At 34.8% G+C, this 16,076-nt stretch overlaps 1 protein-coding gene across 1 annotated transcript; it reads left to right on the top strand.

Annotated features, from left to right (window-relative positions):
* The first annotated feature begins 888 nt into the window (after window positions 1-888).
* Window positions 889-14,505, top strand: LOC110096119 (phospholipid:diacylglycerol acyltransferase 1). The gene is made up of 6 exons (XM_020821890.2): window positions 889-1,497; window positions 3,157-3,379; window positions 3,641-3,924; window positions 4,629-4,956; window positions 8,869-9,134; window positions 14,012-14,505. The coding sequence occupies exons 1-6, from the start codon at window positions 1,055-1,057 to the stop codon at window positions 14,493-14,495; spliced, it is 2,028 nt and encodes a 675-aa protein (XP_020677549.2). The 5' UTR covers window positions 889-1,054; the 3' UTR covers window positions 14,496-14,505.
* Window positions 14,506-16,076: the final 1,571 nt, after the last annotated feature.

Raw genomic sequence — 16,076 nt, 5'->3', positions numbered from 1 at the left:
CTTTATCGTCATGAATATTCTAGCCCATATTAATTATATTATTTTGAAATTAGTTTTTTTTAATGGTAAAAATGTATGTGCATGATTTTTAGTATGAAAAATAACGATGAATAAATAATTATAAGCATCATAAATATTTTTAATGATACTTTTTAGTGATCTCATCAATTGGTTCATACAATACAAGTATGAATACTCATTTTCTCTTCTAAATTTATAAAATTAAAAAAATATTTTATAAAATATACGATAAAAATAAAATAAAATCCCAAAACCATTGAATTAATTTTAAGATCTAAAAAAATTATTTTATATTTATTTTTAAAAAGAAAGATTTACATACATACCATTTTATTTTATGCAATTTATATATTTAACACCCAAACTATTAATATTATATGCCTACCACCTATAGAATAAATTTGGGTGTATGTAATGAAATATTAAAGTTTATAAGATGATATGAATGATAGAAATGAATTATATGATTGATATATTTGATATTAAAGTTATATATGAATATTATGCTTGCAATATTAATATTTTGAATATTTGATATGTAAATAGCATGAAATAAATTGGTATGTATGTAAATTTCTCTTTAAAAAATAAATAATTTTTAAAGTTACTACAACTAAAATTGAGCTTAGTATATTCTAGTATATTCCAACCCAAATTTTTTTATATAAAAACCTGTCCATGTGATAATTGATTATTGATTGTCCTGTAATCGCCCATGTGAATCTAGTGTGTATCTATTCAACGGTAGAGATCTTCCCATCGCAGAATCATAATTTGGGCGTGGGGTCCGCAAAAACGGGCTATCGCGAAACACCATACGTAACCACTAGTTGCCAGCCACGAGACACCATCGCCTGTTGGTCGAATACCGTCACCTCCCATCCGCCTCCTTCTCCTGCCCATATATCCCTACCCAAATACTTAACAAATCCGAGGGAAGGCTCTCCCTTCCCGTCTACCTTCCCACACGGCTACACCGGCTGCCAGGATCCGCACTGCCCTAGATTAACGCTTGGCTTTTTTTGGATGCAATATGTCTTTGCTTAGACGAAGAAGGGCCCCGCCGCCGCCCCCATCGCATATCGACGGCAGCGTCGCGTCACCTGCGTCTGTAGTTGAGGAGAAGGATGACAAGGAGAAGAAGGCGAAAGGAAAGGAGGTGAAAGGGCGGTGGTCTTGCTGGGATAGCTGTTGCTGGTTGATCGGGTGCATATGTACGGCGTGGTGGTTGCTGCTATTCCTTTACAATGCGATGCCACCGTCGTTCCCGCAGTACGTCACCGAAGCAATCACTGGCCCGATGTCGGATCCGCCTGGGTTAAAGCTGCGGAAGGAAGGGCTCCGCGCCCGACATCCGGTTGTCTTTGTTCCGGGGATTGTTACGGGCGGACTGGAGCTCTGGGAAGGGCACCATTGCGCCGAAGGGTTGTTTCGCAAGCGACTATGGGGAGGAACCTTCGGAGAAATTTATAAACGGTATTTTCCGTTTGAGTCGATCTTTCCCCTTACATGTTTATGTATTCCATTGATTTTAATTAGGCACGCGGGATGGTTTGGGGAAGATAATCAGAAATTGAAATGGGAAATTGGGGCTTATATCTTGAAGTTCCTTCTGTTGTCAGTCATGAATTCAATGTTTTGTAAGTGCCTTGATGATGTAAGTCTTGTCTTTTTGTTTCCGCTTACGGTCAGATGAGCTTTACATAATATTTTTTTGGTCATACGAAGTTTAATTTTACGTAAAGGGTTCTTTAAGGGTATTGCGTTGTATTAGAATGGATAAAAAGGTTTTGCATACTAGATTGGCTAATTTGATTGCTGGCAATGGTCCGAACTGTTAGAATAGAGATGTTGTATTCCAATAAGACTTAGATTGAGGCTCTTTAGTGGCGGCATTCTTAAGATTGATTTAATTGACATTCATTTTTCATGGAAATCTATGTACTTTATGGGAACTCTTCTGAAGGAATGACGTTGTGGAATTTGCAGTTGCTTAAGTTACACTTATTGCAAGTACTGCGTGTGGCATTCTGGCCCTAAGCGGAGGTTTTCGTTGTTGTAGCCATTAAATGTTGTTTTGGTGGTTAACTGTCGTGCTGGTGGTGAAAGGACATTTTTCGAGGTATGCTTAATGCGTGTAGATAGGATAGAATCCTTAACATAGATGGAAGATGTCGGAATCACCTATGTATTAACTAAGCTGCTCGACGTGTTTGTTCGAATTCTATTTTAGAATCTATGCAAAATTGTTTATTGCGAACAAATACTTGTTTGCTAAATAGCTTTCCTTCGTCATAGTCCACTTCAATTAACCTTTGAGTTTAGTTTGCTTGGCTTGGTAGTCCCTTCTTTTTTGTATATTATTTATTATATAATGGATAAATACCTCAATAATACTTTGCAATAAGATGATATCACGAAGAATTGGAGTTAACTGTTATAAAATTATAATCAGCTAACCATGCTATATGAATTTGAGTGTTGGGAATGAAGAAGCCACAAAAAATATACAAAGTGCATCACAGAATAATTTTTTTTAGATGGATGTGTACTAAAGTTTAGATGAGTAAAGTGAGAAATGATCATATAAGAAAATCTATGAGAGTGATACTTAAAAGTGACAGTGGTACATAAACATAGGATTTCACATTTATAAGGGCAGTGGATGTATCTACAGGCAAATAGATAGAATTAAATTAAACTAGAGCCAACATCTAATGCAACACTTAACATAATAAGTGGGGAAGGTTTCATGAGGCCGAGAGCAAATAATTTTGTTTAGAAATGAAAGGTGATAAAAGTCCATGTTTGTAGCTAGCTCTGGGTCCCAGGATCATTTAAATGTAATTCTTGCTACTCCTTCAAATTGATGGTGGGGATGAAGGAGAATTCTGCACCTGGTGCACTATACATTTTAGAACTTTGTTGAGGGGTAATCTAATAATCAAGAAAATTAGTAGGAGATCTGTAAGTTCTTATACATGCAAAAGGGTGAGGGATATTCAGTGTTCTAAATCATCAAATGCTTGTAGAAGTATAGTGGGTCATTTATAAAGAAAAAATGAATTACTTTATAAGCTGGTAACTCACTTTCACTTTTTTGTCCCAACATGTATGTATTTTGGATCTGCTCAGACCGTTATGCTGGGTTGAGCATATGTCCCTAGACAATGAAAGTGGATTGGATCCTCCGGGCGTTAGAATTAGGCCTGTTACAGGACTGGTGGCAGCAGACTATTTTGCTCCTGGATATTTTGTTTGGGCAGTGCTAATTGCTAATTTAGCACGCATTGGTTATGAAGAGAAGACAATGTATATGGCGGCTTATGATTGGAGGCTCTCTTTTCAGAACACTGAGGTAGTTCTTTACCTTTTCTTTTATCGTATTTTATTGAGCATTAAGCATTATTTTACTGATTTGAACCTCCAATCTCCCTGAAGGTTAGGACTGATATGTTGCTTGGTGGTATCTTATATGAGTCTTGCAGACTTTTCATATGAAAGCCCATCCATACATACCAAAATATAGTTCTATACATATATGCTATCTTAATATGTGTAGATATTCTTAAAGGTTGGATAATTGATATACGCAACCCGTATTGAATGTTTTGAGCAGGTAAGAGATCAGACCCTAAGCAGAATAAAAAGTAATATAGAACTCATGGTAGCTACAAATGGTGGGAACAAAGTTGTAGTTATTCCGCATTCCATGGGAGTCTTATACTTCCTGCACTTTATGAAGTGGGTTGAGGAACCAGCTCCAATGGGCGGCGGCGGCGGTGTAGATTGGTGTGCAAAGCACATAAAAGCTGTGATGAATATTGGCGGACCTTTCTTGGGTGTTCCAAAGGCTGTTACAGGACTTTTCTCAGCTGAAGCTAAGGATGTTGCTGTTGCTAGGTAATTATTTTTGCCCCATCTTCCCATCCCCATCTTCTATGGGACCCTTGCTTGTTGCATTTTCATTTAATATTTTCCTCGTCCCTGAAATGGTTGTTAAGCTTATTAAATATCAAGAGTGACTTGACCTAAACATTTTCTTTTTAGATACGGTTTTTTTGTTAGGTGCTTGATGGAAAAAAAGGTGAACTGCACACTTTATCTTGGAAAATTTATGGTCTTATTTGCAGGCCTCAAGGATGATCTTGCAAATAGTTATATAAATATTTATGAGTCTTAGGAAAGAACCGGTCAATTACGGTAGTAAAAGGTGCTAATTGTTTCTTGCGTAACAAAAGCCTTCATTTATAGACTGACAATTCCTTGAAAATGGAACATTGTAACTATATGTGGTGAAAAATCTAGATATTAGTGTTTTCTTTTTCTTTATCTGTATGTCTCACCCTTGTAAAATCCATCCATCTCAACATAATGTGGAATCTTAGCTTCTGCTGGAACAAGGATGCTACTTGACGGTTATCTAAAACTTGATGGTTATAGGTATATAGTATCCTGAATCTGATATTATATTGCAAAGTAGTTGGTTAAAAAGTCATTATTGCTGATATTCTGAGAACCTTGCCTACTTAAAAGCACCGATTTTAGAAGTTTGCATATCAATAAAAATAGCAAAAAAATCCTGACAGAATTTCATGTGTAAACAGAGCAATTGCACCTGGTGTGCTAGATTCTGATTTTCTTGGGCTTCAGACCTTGCGATATGTTATGCATATGACAAGAACGTGGGATTCAACAATGTCAATGCTTCCCAAAGGGGGTGATACTATTTGGGGTGGTTTAGACTGGTCTCCAGAAGAAGGCTATGAGTGCACCTCTAAGAAGTTGAAGAGCAATGATTCTCATGTTTCAGATGATAGTGATTCAGAAAATGGGAAATCTCAACCGCACCACATAAATTATGGAAGAATTATATCTTTTGGAAAAGATGTTGCTAAAATGTCTTCTTCCAAGATAGAGAGAATAGAATTTAGAGTAAGCAAGCCTTATCATGAATATTGCATCTGTATTTTAATATTACAGTTCTTGAATAGATTTACCTTGTGTGCTTGTCTTCGAATCAAAATTTTGCAACTAGAAGTGCTCTCTTGGATTTCCTAGTATTATTCCCTTGGGTTAATTGCATATTAGCTGTTAAGTGTTTTTTTTTTATGAATACAATTGGCAAGTTCTAAACCTGTCAGTGACATCCAAAACTTGTTCTTGAATGAAGAACAGGTTGTTAAATGACAATGGGTATTGAAGAAAGAGATTAAATTTCTTGGCTTATGCTCACCTAAAATGTTCAGTGTGAGGGTGATGCGGTGAACTTTGACATTGTTTAAAAAAAAGAAGAAAAGTAGGTGTTGCTTGCAGTTCCTGTGGATGCGGAGTATTTTTTCTTTGGCTTGCAGATAGGGGCTCTTGTGCGGGATTTCTATACAGATAAGAGTTCTTGTGGATGTGAAGTTGTTTTTCTTTTGGACTTATCTGTTGGTTAAAGTTGAATTGTTTATCTATGATGGTAAATCGATCCTAAAATTTTAATTGACTAATTGTTATACATATATAATTTCTTTGAATGGTAAACTATGCCTGATAAATGACAAGCGCTATTTGCAAAAGTGAAATTAATTGGTTAGGGGGGTTTAAATGGGTTGAGTCGAGCTCGAGCCATAACTAACTTGCACTTGGTTTATATATCTTACTTTGGGCGTGAACTTAAACTAGAGCTTTAGTCAAGCTCAAATTGTGTGCTCAAACTTGGTTCATCTTAGCAACTCGCGGCCTGAGCTAGACTCCTAAACTTGTGTTACTTGCCCAAATTTGCCAAATCATTGATTACAAAGAAGTGAGCAAGTCGTCAAAGGAGCATATTGGTAAAGGGATATGACAAGAGAAGTTGCTACTCACGACTAGAGCCACTTAGATAGGGATCAACAATGAAGAAATTGTGGCGAGAGGACATTGGAGAGTATGTCCATGCCTCCACTATGAGACAACAAGGAACTCACTACAACATCTCGCTAGAAAAGGCATTGATTGGATGGGAGGTGTTTGAAGAAGAGGTGTTTGCGAGACTTGTGGCCTTCTGAGCTAGCTCTAGATTTTATTGGGAGCAATGATATTTTGGATTTACCTATTTATTCTGATTAAGTTAGCTTGTGAGCTAACGAGCTAAGCCTTGTTAACCTCATACTCGAGCTCGTTTAATATATGAGCAATAATTTGGCTGGAGCTCGAGGCTCGATAAGCTCGACTCGCTAGCTTGTTAACAAATCGAGTTAAAGTTGACTCACGAGTTGTCTCGACTTATTTACCCCCGTAACTGGTCATGCTAATTTATTGGATGAGTTTGGAGAGGCAAAACGAGATTGGGAAGGGAATTTATAATAATTTGACCCAAAATTAAATAAATTTTATAAGAAAAATATTTGCTTGTATTATATCACAATAGATTACTTGATGAATTTAATTATCTAAAACAAGGCACTTAAACTATTAGTGGATTATGAACAAATTTGAAGATTTTTTTTCATTTTAAGATCACTGATGAGCGAGGGAAAGGAAACGGGAGGTGGCTAGGGTTTGGATGCAATTATCTTTAGAAAATTATCTTTGATTTCAAATGATGTAATAAGATTGGCTATGATACCGGAATTGATGATTTCCTTTTTCATCTAGTTTCTTCTTCTTTAAAATTTCATTATAATTGTTTGATATTTTCTTGAATTCACCTTAATGGAAAGGGTGAATTAGGCTTGTTAAGAGATCTTTTAGAAGAAGGAATTATGATGTTTCTTGAATTCTCTAGAATTGAAGGTTTTTTATTATTAGGCTTTCAGTTGAGTGAGTTTTTTGTGAAGTGCAATTTTGTATGAGAGAGAAGGAACCATGGGAGGAGGAGAGAGGAGAGGGAATCAAGGTGGAAAAGATGATTCAGTCTCAAATTTTCATTCACAATAGGATGATTGTTTATGATGCAGTTATACCTTACTTGTAGACATATGATTTTAGGGAGAACTCAACTATTCAAATTTAAATTTAAAAAAATTTAAGAAAGATATAAATCCTATCATCCAAATAAAAGAAAAGAAAATTAAATCTCTTACTTACACTTGAAAGAAAACTATATAAATAATCCCAAAATGCTAGAAAATCCAAAAGTTGGTAGAATAATCCTGAACTATTTTTTATGCATGTTTTGTTTTGCATCAAAGGCTCCATGTTATAAAACTTCCGTGTACTTGTGAGAGCTTTCATTGCTAATAATAATTTCCATCAACCCTTGGATATGTAGAAAGTTCTTTAGATGAGGTAATATATTTGGTTGCTAACAAGGACGTCTTCATGCCATAACTTGGCTCCCTCATAATTATAGACTTGTAACGGGTATTGTTTAATCGATGAGACCATAAGATTTTGATAGGATTAGTTAATCATTTCCTAAACAATTCACCAAATCGGGCAAACCTAGTAAGTCTTTATAATCTTGAGCCAAATGTTATCCTTAATCAAGAGTGCTCTCACGGTTGAAGAAGTAATTAACTATGGAAGCTTAACTTAATGATTGAGAAATCTATTTAACTAATTATCTAATCTACCTCAATAAAACAATTGTTTTTGAGCTCGCACACATTTTGACTAAATAATTTGTCTTCAACAATCATGTATGAATGGTACTTTTATCGTTTTTGGTTTTTAGGGAAAGTATCTGGTAGTTATTTAAAGATTAATAGCTTATTCTTTTAAAAATTGCATGTTTGTTGTTTTGATTGGTTGCATCTTAATCTACATTATGTGAGGGATTTGTATGAGTCTATGAGAAACCATAGATCTGAGAAAGTCGTACATGTGGTTTGATATTTACACTTAAAGTTCTATATAGTTGTATAATTTTCGTTCAACTTACTATACTTGTTAGTTTTTTGAATTGGAAAATATCTTTTAGTTTTGTAGAAAAGAGCAATGCAAAGGTGCCATCTTCTTAGTGATTATTCTTAATGAGTTTTAGTGATTGAGAGACATTGAATTTTAATTTAAAAAATATTTTTTGTTTAACTCCCTTATTTTTTACTCATTTAATGACCGACTCAGGATGAAATGTTTTTAAATAATATAACTTTTTTGTCACTTTTTATGCTCTTTGACTTGTGGACTCAACCTTCTACTAATTGGAAACTATATTGGACATTGCCTTAGCTAAAAGCCAAAAGAAACTTCATATTCCTAATTATTATATAATTAGAATTGCTTGAAAACTAGCTAGGTTATATGTGCCTAAGTATGTGTATATGATATTATACTTCACCTAATGATGCCTTTGGTGAAAAATACTAAAAATTATATATTTTGTATTAATAATTTATAAAATATAACATTGTGTCTGTGGTGTATTATTTTATGCATGTTACAACTATGCTTTGTTGTTATGTTTGTATCATCTTGTGTCCATGTCATCATGTTCGTGTCCATGGTTCATAGTGTAAAGATAATGTTTGCCATTCATGTATTATAGTGATCAACTATATGGCTAATTTATGAACTTTAAAAATAGATGAATGTACCGTCCTTGAATATTTTATTAGGGAATTTGATTCTCTGATTATGATAGACTTGGTAGTTCCCCCTCTCTTTCCAATCTGTGAAGATATAAAAGATTATGATATTGATGGGAGCATTATGAGTGATGATAGTATGGTAGATAAGAGATTTCAAATCCTATTTATTAGATGGGACCATAATTAGAAAAAAAAAATCATTACTCTCCTATTTTCACCAGAGATGAAAATGGTGTTTTTGTTTCCTTTGGTTTCACTGTGTTATTGTATGTTTGATCCTTTGGCTTCATATATTGGCAAATTACTTTTGTATTTTCTTAACATTTGGCTTATTATTTTTGTGTAGGATGCTGTCAAGGGTAGTAATTTGGGGCCTACAAATGCTTCTTGTAATGATGTTTGGACAGAGTACCATGAGTTTGGAGTGGGAGGAGCCAAAGCAGTTGCTGACCACAAAGTATATACAGCTGGTTCTATATTGGACCTTCTTCATTTTGTTGCTCCAAAGATGATGCAACGTGGCAGTGCTCATTTTTCTTATGGGATTGCTGATAACTTGGATGATCCAAAATACAGCCACTATAAATATTGGTCAAACCCTTTGGAGACAAAGTGAGTCTTTGACCAATCTTTACCATCTCTTCATATATTATTTTATTGTTTAGTCTTAATCTGTTCAATATTTTACCCCCAACTAAACTACCCCGAGATTATAACCTAGGTTTATAAATATGCAAGGAGATCTTGCGTTTTATTGAAACAATGATTACTGCTTAAAACTCCTTACTGCTTACAACTCCTTTTACTTCCTTAGTAAAAGGAACATGCTGATTTCCATAGGTTCTTATATGCCAATATAAGTTGCCATTTTGAGCTGAACAATTTTTTTGGTGTGTAAAAATGAAAGGTTTCTTTTAGGTCATTAGTGTAATTTAAACACTTTCAAAATTTTTAAATTTAGTTCAAATTTTATATCAGTTTTGTTTACATATAAACTTCTAAGTTTAATATAAATCATTGCATTAGAAGAAGGAGATGTTCAGTTTCAATAATTTGGATAGTGTTGAATTGGATGACGTTTTAAACATCGAATTATTAAATATGATCAATAATGATACAATAATGCAAATATTTGATTAAAAATAAAAATAACTAATATAAAAATAATATATTCAATACTTGTAAATTTTGACACTTTCAATATTTAAATTTAGTTTAAATTTATAAATTTATAAATTTATTAAATTTTGTTAATATAAATTATTGCTAATTTATGTTATAGGCTTAAATTAATTTTAAACTCATAGATTATATACTAAATTCATATTATAAATTTGCACCTATAGACAATTCACGTTTATAATTTATATATAGATAATAAATAGATAAAAATGTAATTTTATATACTATATAATTGAATAGATAAAAAATTGAATATTATTAATTAAAAATAATAATTATTACATTATAAAAAAACTAATGAATTTTTTTTTTTAAATATCTCTAGTATATGTGGTGTGAATTTGAAAATTTTAACAAAGTTATTTAGTTCTACTTTACTTGGGAACTTCATCTTAGTAATGTTTATAGATTATTTTTAGTTTCGAGTGCATGTGTTGGGAATACACATAGGGTGGTTGGGAAAGCAAAAAGGGTTTTATTTAGTGCTTTCTTGGCAGTTGTTTGTTGCAGCGATTTGATGCTCATATTAAGAGATTGGGTAGCAATTTGATGGACTGGTTCTAAGAAATTAGGATTGTTTCAACGATTTGTCGGTCGTACTAATAATTTTCATCAACTCTCATTGGTTTGCTACATGGACAATTCTTAAGGTAGATTGGACTGGCCATATGGGTGGTTCATGGATGACCCAATTGGTCCAATCTAGTTTTTAAAGCAGTATAGCTTATATATGTCACACCTATCCTGGCTATGCTAGGACCAAAAAAAAAAAAACTTACATGATTCTGCATGAATCAACTGTCTATTCTTGGTGCTTGTCCTACCCACATTAATAAATGTGAGAATAGTATAACTTAGCATTGAAGTGAATATCATCTCTCTCACACTAAGAAAGGTGAGCATAGGGTTTTGAAATTTTAATGCAAAAGTTAGTGTAGCAATGCTAAACAAAAAAGGGACAATAATTCCCCGTTATGCCAAAAAAATTCATGCATGCTTTGTACTTGTTGGTCTTGGTTCTACAAGCGCAAAATGCAACCCAACTAGCCTACTATTGTGGATCGAGCCAAGAACATTTAAAAAAAGATATAGCACACCACCTCACTCTAGGTGGAAATCCTACAATATGTGTACATATCTAAATGTATGCAGCGCTTTGTCATTGCCTTGTTGTTTTCTAAATTTGAAAAATGTAATTTATTTTTCTGTAAAGCCATTAGATAAGTCAGATTTGTAATTTCAACTGTTGCAATTAGTTCACCCCTTCCTTATTTTGTAACCCTCAAAAGAAGAGGGTTTTCAGTTCATTACCAATGTGAGACTGTTTTTGGTGGACAAAATATGTTGTCACTGATACCACATGTGGTGACTCATATGGTATTGTCGGTGCACTTAAACTTTTTGATGATGTGTGGGGTTACATGGTGTGATATGCTGAGCTGGGTTGACAGTGCTCTGGTGCCTCCTTGGAGCTGCTTCTCATCTTTTATGATTTGAAGCGGCTTTTGGCATTCCTAGTGGCTTGCTAATCCAAAGCATCTCTCAGAGGCATCGATATGAACCCCCTTCCAAGATTGTAGACTGAGACAACTAGTCTAAAGCTAAAGCACAATCTGATGTCTTTTTGTTGAACTAGAATTGATGTCAATAATGTCCTCAGGTTAATTCCATTGGAAGCACTCTATATTTGCTATATATTCTTTATATCAAAATGATAGATATTATATTTATGATAGACTATTCACTTTTAAAATGTTTAGATGGTGAAATATTGCACAATAGTAAACTTATTCATCTACCAATATATTCTAGACGAGTAATAAAATAGAAATGCTTTGTGCAATATTCTATGATGCACGAACACGGACACACGACACGAACACGACACGATACAGACACCGAGAACGGTTTTTTTTGAAAATGTAGGACACGGGTACGATGCAGATACAACATTACATTTTTTATTTAGTGTATAGATATTAATGTAACATCATATTGGAAATGACAATCAATAATAAATGAATGGCATGATAACTTGTCTAGCTTATAATATAAAATATTTAGTACAACCACAAAAATATAGGCAAATAACCATTTATTACAACATCAAGCATTCAATCTTCAACTACTGGGATTAGCTTCAGAGGTTTGTCTTTGGCCTTCAATATCATTTTCATTGAATGTCATTGCTTCCTATAATATCGATGTAATTTATTCTATATTCCTTCTATAACTTCAATGTATGACTCATATGTTTAATTTCTTTAAAATCAACAATAAGTATTGACAATGGTGGGAACTAACTAAAGTATGCATAATTTGCTCACTTGTTTGCTAGCAGGAATATAAGGAAAAAAGTAAAATAGCAAATAATTTCTTCACTTGCTCACTCTCCCTCCTCTGGCTTCGACGGAAAAACAAGTTGGAGCGGTGAGAAAGGAACATAAAACCAAATGAGTGAAGAGAACGGCTCTAGTCGAAGGTACTTGGCGGAAAATAGAGCACTAGATTTGAAGAAGACGTTGACGAGGACGTTGAGGAGGTTCCGGGCTCGGTTCGTTGCAGAAAAGATGTAGATGAGTATGTTTTGGGCTTCAGGTGTGCAATTTCTATGCTCGGTGGGATCGCCTGGTCGCACAATCGAAGAAGATGAGGGTGGAAGACGAGGGAGAGTGATGATGTAGAGCAAGTAAAAAACCTAAGGCATACGGACAGTCCGGCTGTATTGATGCATTTAAGATTCTCTGATGTGCTAAGAGTTTTTTATTTGATAAAAGTAATATAAAAAATAAAAATTTTGTATTTAAAAAAATTATTATAAAAAATTAGGACATGCTTGTCCATTTAAATTTAACTATTATCTTAATTGGACACGTGTCCCAGCCATGTCGGGCACGTGTTCGTGTCCAACACGTGTCCGACACTGCATTCTCTGTTTAAGAGGTGTGTCGGTGTATCATGGGCAATCTTCTAATGTATTAATTGGTGAAGCTACTAGATTTGGTGAATGCATTTACTAAAATATCGCAATCTTTTTCTTTGCTAAGACGTGCAAACCAAACCTAGAGAGAAAAAGTGTAGGCCAGGAAATGATTCATATATAGTTTTTAATGAAATTGAAGTTGCTAAATTTTGAAAATTTTGATTTTTCTGTAATTGGTTTAAGGTAAAGTATACTAAATTTCTAATTCGGCTCTCTTTCTAAATTTTATGCAAAATTTGGCCATTGGTTAAAATATAATTTACTAATTGACTGCCTGAATAATTAAACATTCAACCCTAATCACAAGGACCTATTTGCAAGAGTGAAGTGATTACCAAATGAACTTAATTTCAATGCATTTCATGAAGAACTAGCTAGCTATAGGTTCAAGTGGAATTTAACCCCTAACCAAAGCTCATGTGTTTATTCTTTGACATTAATCCATTTGAACCTCTACTTAATTTAACCTAAACTTCACCATGGCCACAGATAGATCACCCAGATTTGTATTCATAGGCAACGAAAGCCATCCAATAAAGACCCACTTTCATTGCAGCTGCGGTAGATTCTTTAACCACGCCATTGTCTATGATTGTGGGTTCATACTTCAACAAGCGCATGATCATAGATCACATCCTGCCCACTGATTTGGAGCTCATGTTTTCATGTTTTATTCTCTCCCTTTTGCTTCTGTATCAACCTTTCCACATGTAATAAAGTGACCATAAACCAAAGATTAAAATCAAGATATACATAATGAGATCATAGAATTTTCAAGGAACACAAGGCTATTGATCTTGTTCACTCAATCAACATGTGAAACTATATTGTACTGCAGTTTTCATGATTTCCTTGTAGTCTTGGATGTGCCCCCGTTGCTTCTCTGTTTGTCCTTTCTCTTTTGCCAGTATATGGAAGAAAAACATAATGAAGTGATACTTCATTAATATTGTTGCCTTAATTTTTTTGTCATGCTAACTTTAGTATGAAAGTCATCATTTTGATTAGTTCACTTTCACAAGTAATTACACTTCGTTTTATGATTAGCTGTACTAAGGTGTCGCAAGCTTTTTTTTTTTCTAGTGTAGCTTCTTCGTAATTATCTCATCAAGGTATGGTGTTGATATACTAACTTATGCCTTGTTTTTGAGAAGCTTGTCTTCTCCTATTGTCTTCAATTTTATTGATAACCTGTACATGCTAACGAAGTAGAAATTTAAATGAATGATTATATGGTGGGATTCTAGCATATATTGTTGAACTTGGTAGAGATTAAGCTGAAACTGTATTAATTATCTCCATTTATATGCTTCGGTTTTGTCAGATTACCTCATGCCCCTGATATGGAAATATATTCCATGTATGGAGTAGGAATTCCTACCGAAAGAGCATATGTTTACAAGTTATCTCCCTCATCTGAGTGCAACATACCTTTCCAGATCGATACCTCTGCTGAGGGCGGAAGTGATCAGAGCTGTTTGCAAGGTGGTGTGTTTTTAGCTAATGGTGATGAGACTGTGCCAGTTTTGAGTGCAGGCTACATGTGTGTTAAAGGATGGCGTGGGAAGACTCGATTTAACCCATCTGGTATCAAAACTTACATTAGAGAGTATGACCATGCACCTCCGGCTAATTTATTAGAAGGCAGGGGAACCCAAAGTGGCGCTCATGTTGATATCATGGGCAATTTTGCCTTAATTGAGGATATTATTAGAGTTGCAGCAGGAGCCACTGGAGAGGATTTGGGTGGTGATCAAGTCTACTCGGATATATTTAAATGGTCTGAGAGGATCAATCTACACCTATAAAGTTTGCTGGTAATTCTAATATAAACTTTTCAATTCATTACTTGGTTGATCTGATGCTACTTTTACATTCGTAAGGAATTTGAGCTAGTTTATAGATTATGCTCTATTTGCTGGGTGAAGTTATTTAGCCAAACAGTTAAAGTCCTCGTGTGATGAGGACATCAGTCAGAGATTTCGATATGTTTATCATCGACGAAATCATAGATCGACGGCTACGATTCAGATCCTTTACTTTTGATGTATTTTATGTTTTGTTTAGTTTGCATTTCAATTTTTCTATTTTATCCCTATGGATAGCGAGTTCTTATTATAGCCCCGAGGGCATTTGATTCTTTCTTCTTTTCTTTATTATTAAGGCCTATATATAGAGGTCTTTTGCTTTGTATGAGGTTAATGATGAATTAATAAAATTTTTAGATTTTGAGTTCTTGTTTGTGAGCTCTTGAGTGGAGAGGTGAAGCCTAGGAGAGGCTCAAACGAAGTACCCAACAACCCCTTCGAGTGAGCTCTTGGTTTTCTCTATTTTTCTTTTCTTTTCTTGTCCTTCCTCCTATGCCGCCACCACCCATAGGTCTTCCTCCTTGCCGCCGGCCAAAGGCCTCCCTAGCCTTTCCCATCGCCGGAAGTGATCAGAGCTGTTTGCAAGTGTAGTGTTTTTGAACTACATGTTGGATATGAGACTGTGCCAGTTTCAGTGCAGGCTACATGTGTGCTAAATGATGGCGCTGGGGAAGACTCGATTTAAACCCATCTGCTATCAAAACTTACAATTAGAGAGTATGACACAGCAACCTCCGGCTTAATTTATTAGAAGGCAGTGGGACCCAAAGTGGCGCATCATGTTATATCATGGGCAATTTTGCCTTAATGAGGATATTATTAGAGTGCAGCAGGAGCCACTGGAGAGTGATTGGTGGTGATCAAGTTACTCGGATATATTTAAATGTCTGAGAGGATCAATCTACACCTATAAGTTTGCTGGTAATTCTAATATAAACTTTTCAATTCATTACTTGGTGATTTGAATGCTACTCTTTACTATTCGCTAAGGAATTTGGCTAGTTTATAGATTATGCTCTATTTGCTGGCTGAAGGTATAGCAAACAGTTAAAGTCCTCGGTGTATGAGGACATCAGTCAGAGATTTCGATATGTTTATCATCGACGGAATCATAGATCGACGGCTACGATTCCGCAGCTCTTACTTTTATGTATGTTATGTTGTTTAGTTGCATTTCCAATTTCCTATTTTTAATCCCTTATGGATACGTCATTTATTATAGCCCCGAGGCATTTGATTCTTTCTTCTTCTTTATTATGAGCCATATATATAGAGTCTTTGCTTTGTATGAGGTTAATGAGAATTAATAAAATTTTTAGATTTTAGTTCTTGTTTTGAGCTCTTGAGTGAGAGGTGAAGCCTAGGAGAGGCTCAAACGAAGTACCAACAACCCCTTCGAGTGAGCTCTTGTTTTCTCTTTTTTTCTTTTCTTTCTTGTCCTTCCTCCTATGCCGCCACCACCCATAGTCTTCCTCCTTGCGCCGCCAAAGGCCTCCCTAGCCTTTCCCATCCCCCCCCCCC

This window comes from Dendrobium catenatum, unplaced genomic scaffold (assembly GCF_001605985.2).
Source record: "Dendrobium catenatum unplaced genomic scaffold, ASM160598v2 original_scaffold_260962, whole genome shotgun sequence".
NCBI classification, from domain to species: Eukaryota; Viridiplantae; Streptophyta; class Magnoliopsida; order Asparagales; family Orchidaceae; genus Dendrobium; species Dendrobium catenatum.
Note: the sequence above shows the minus strand (reverse complement) of the source record. Positions and strands in the feature narration are given on the sequence as shown.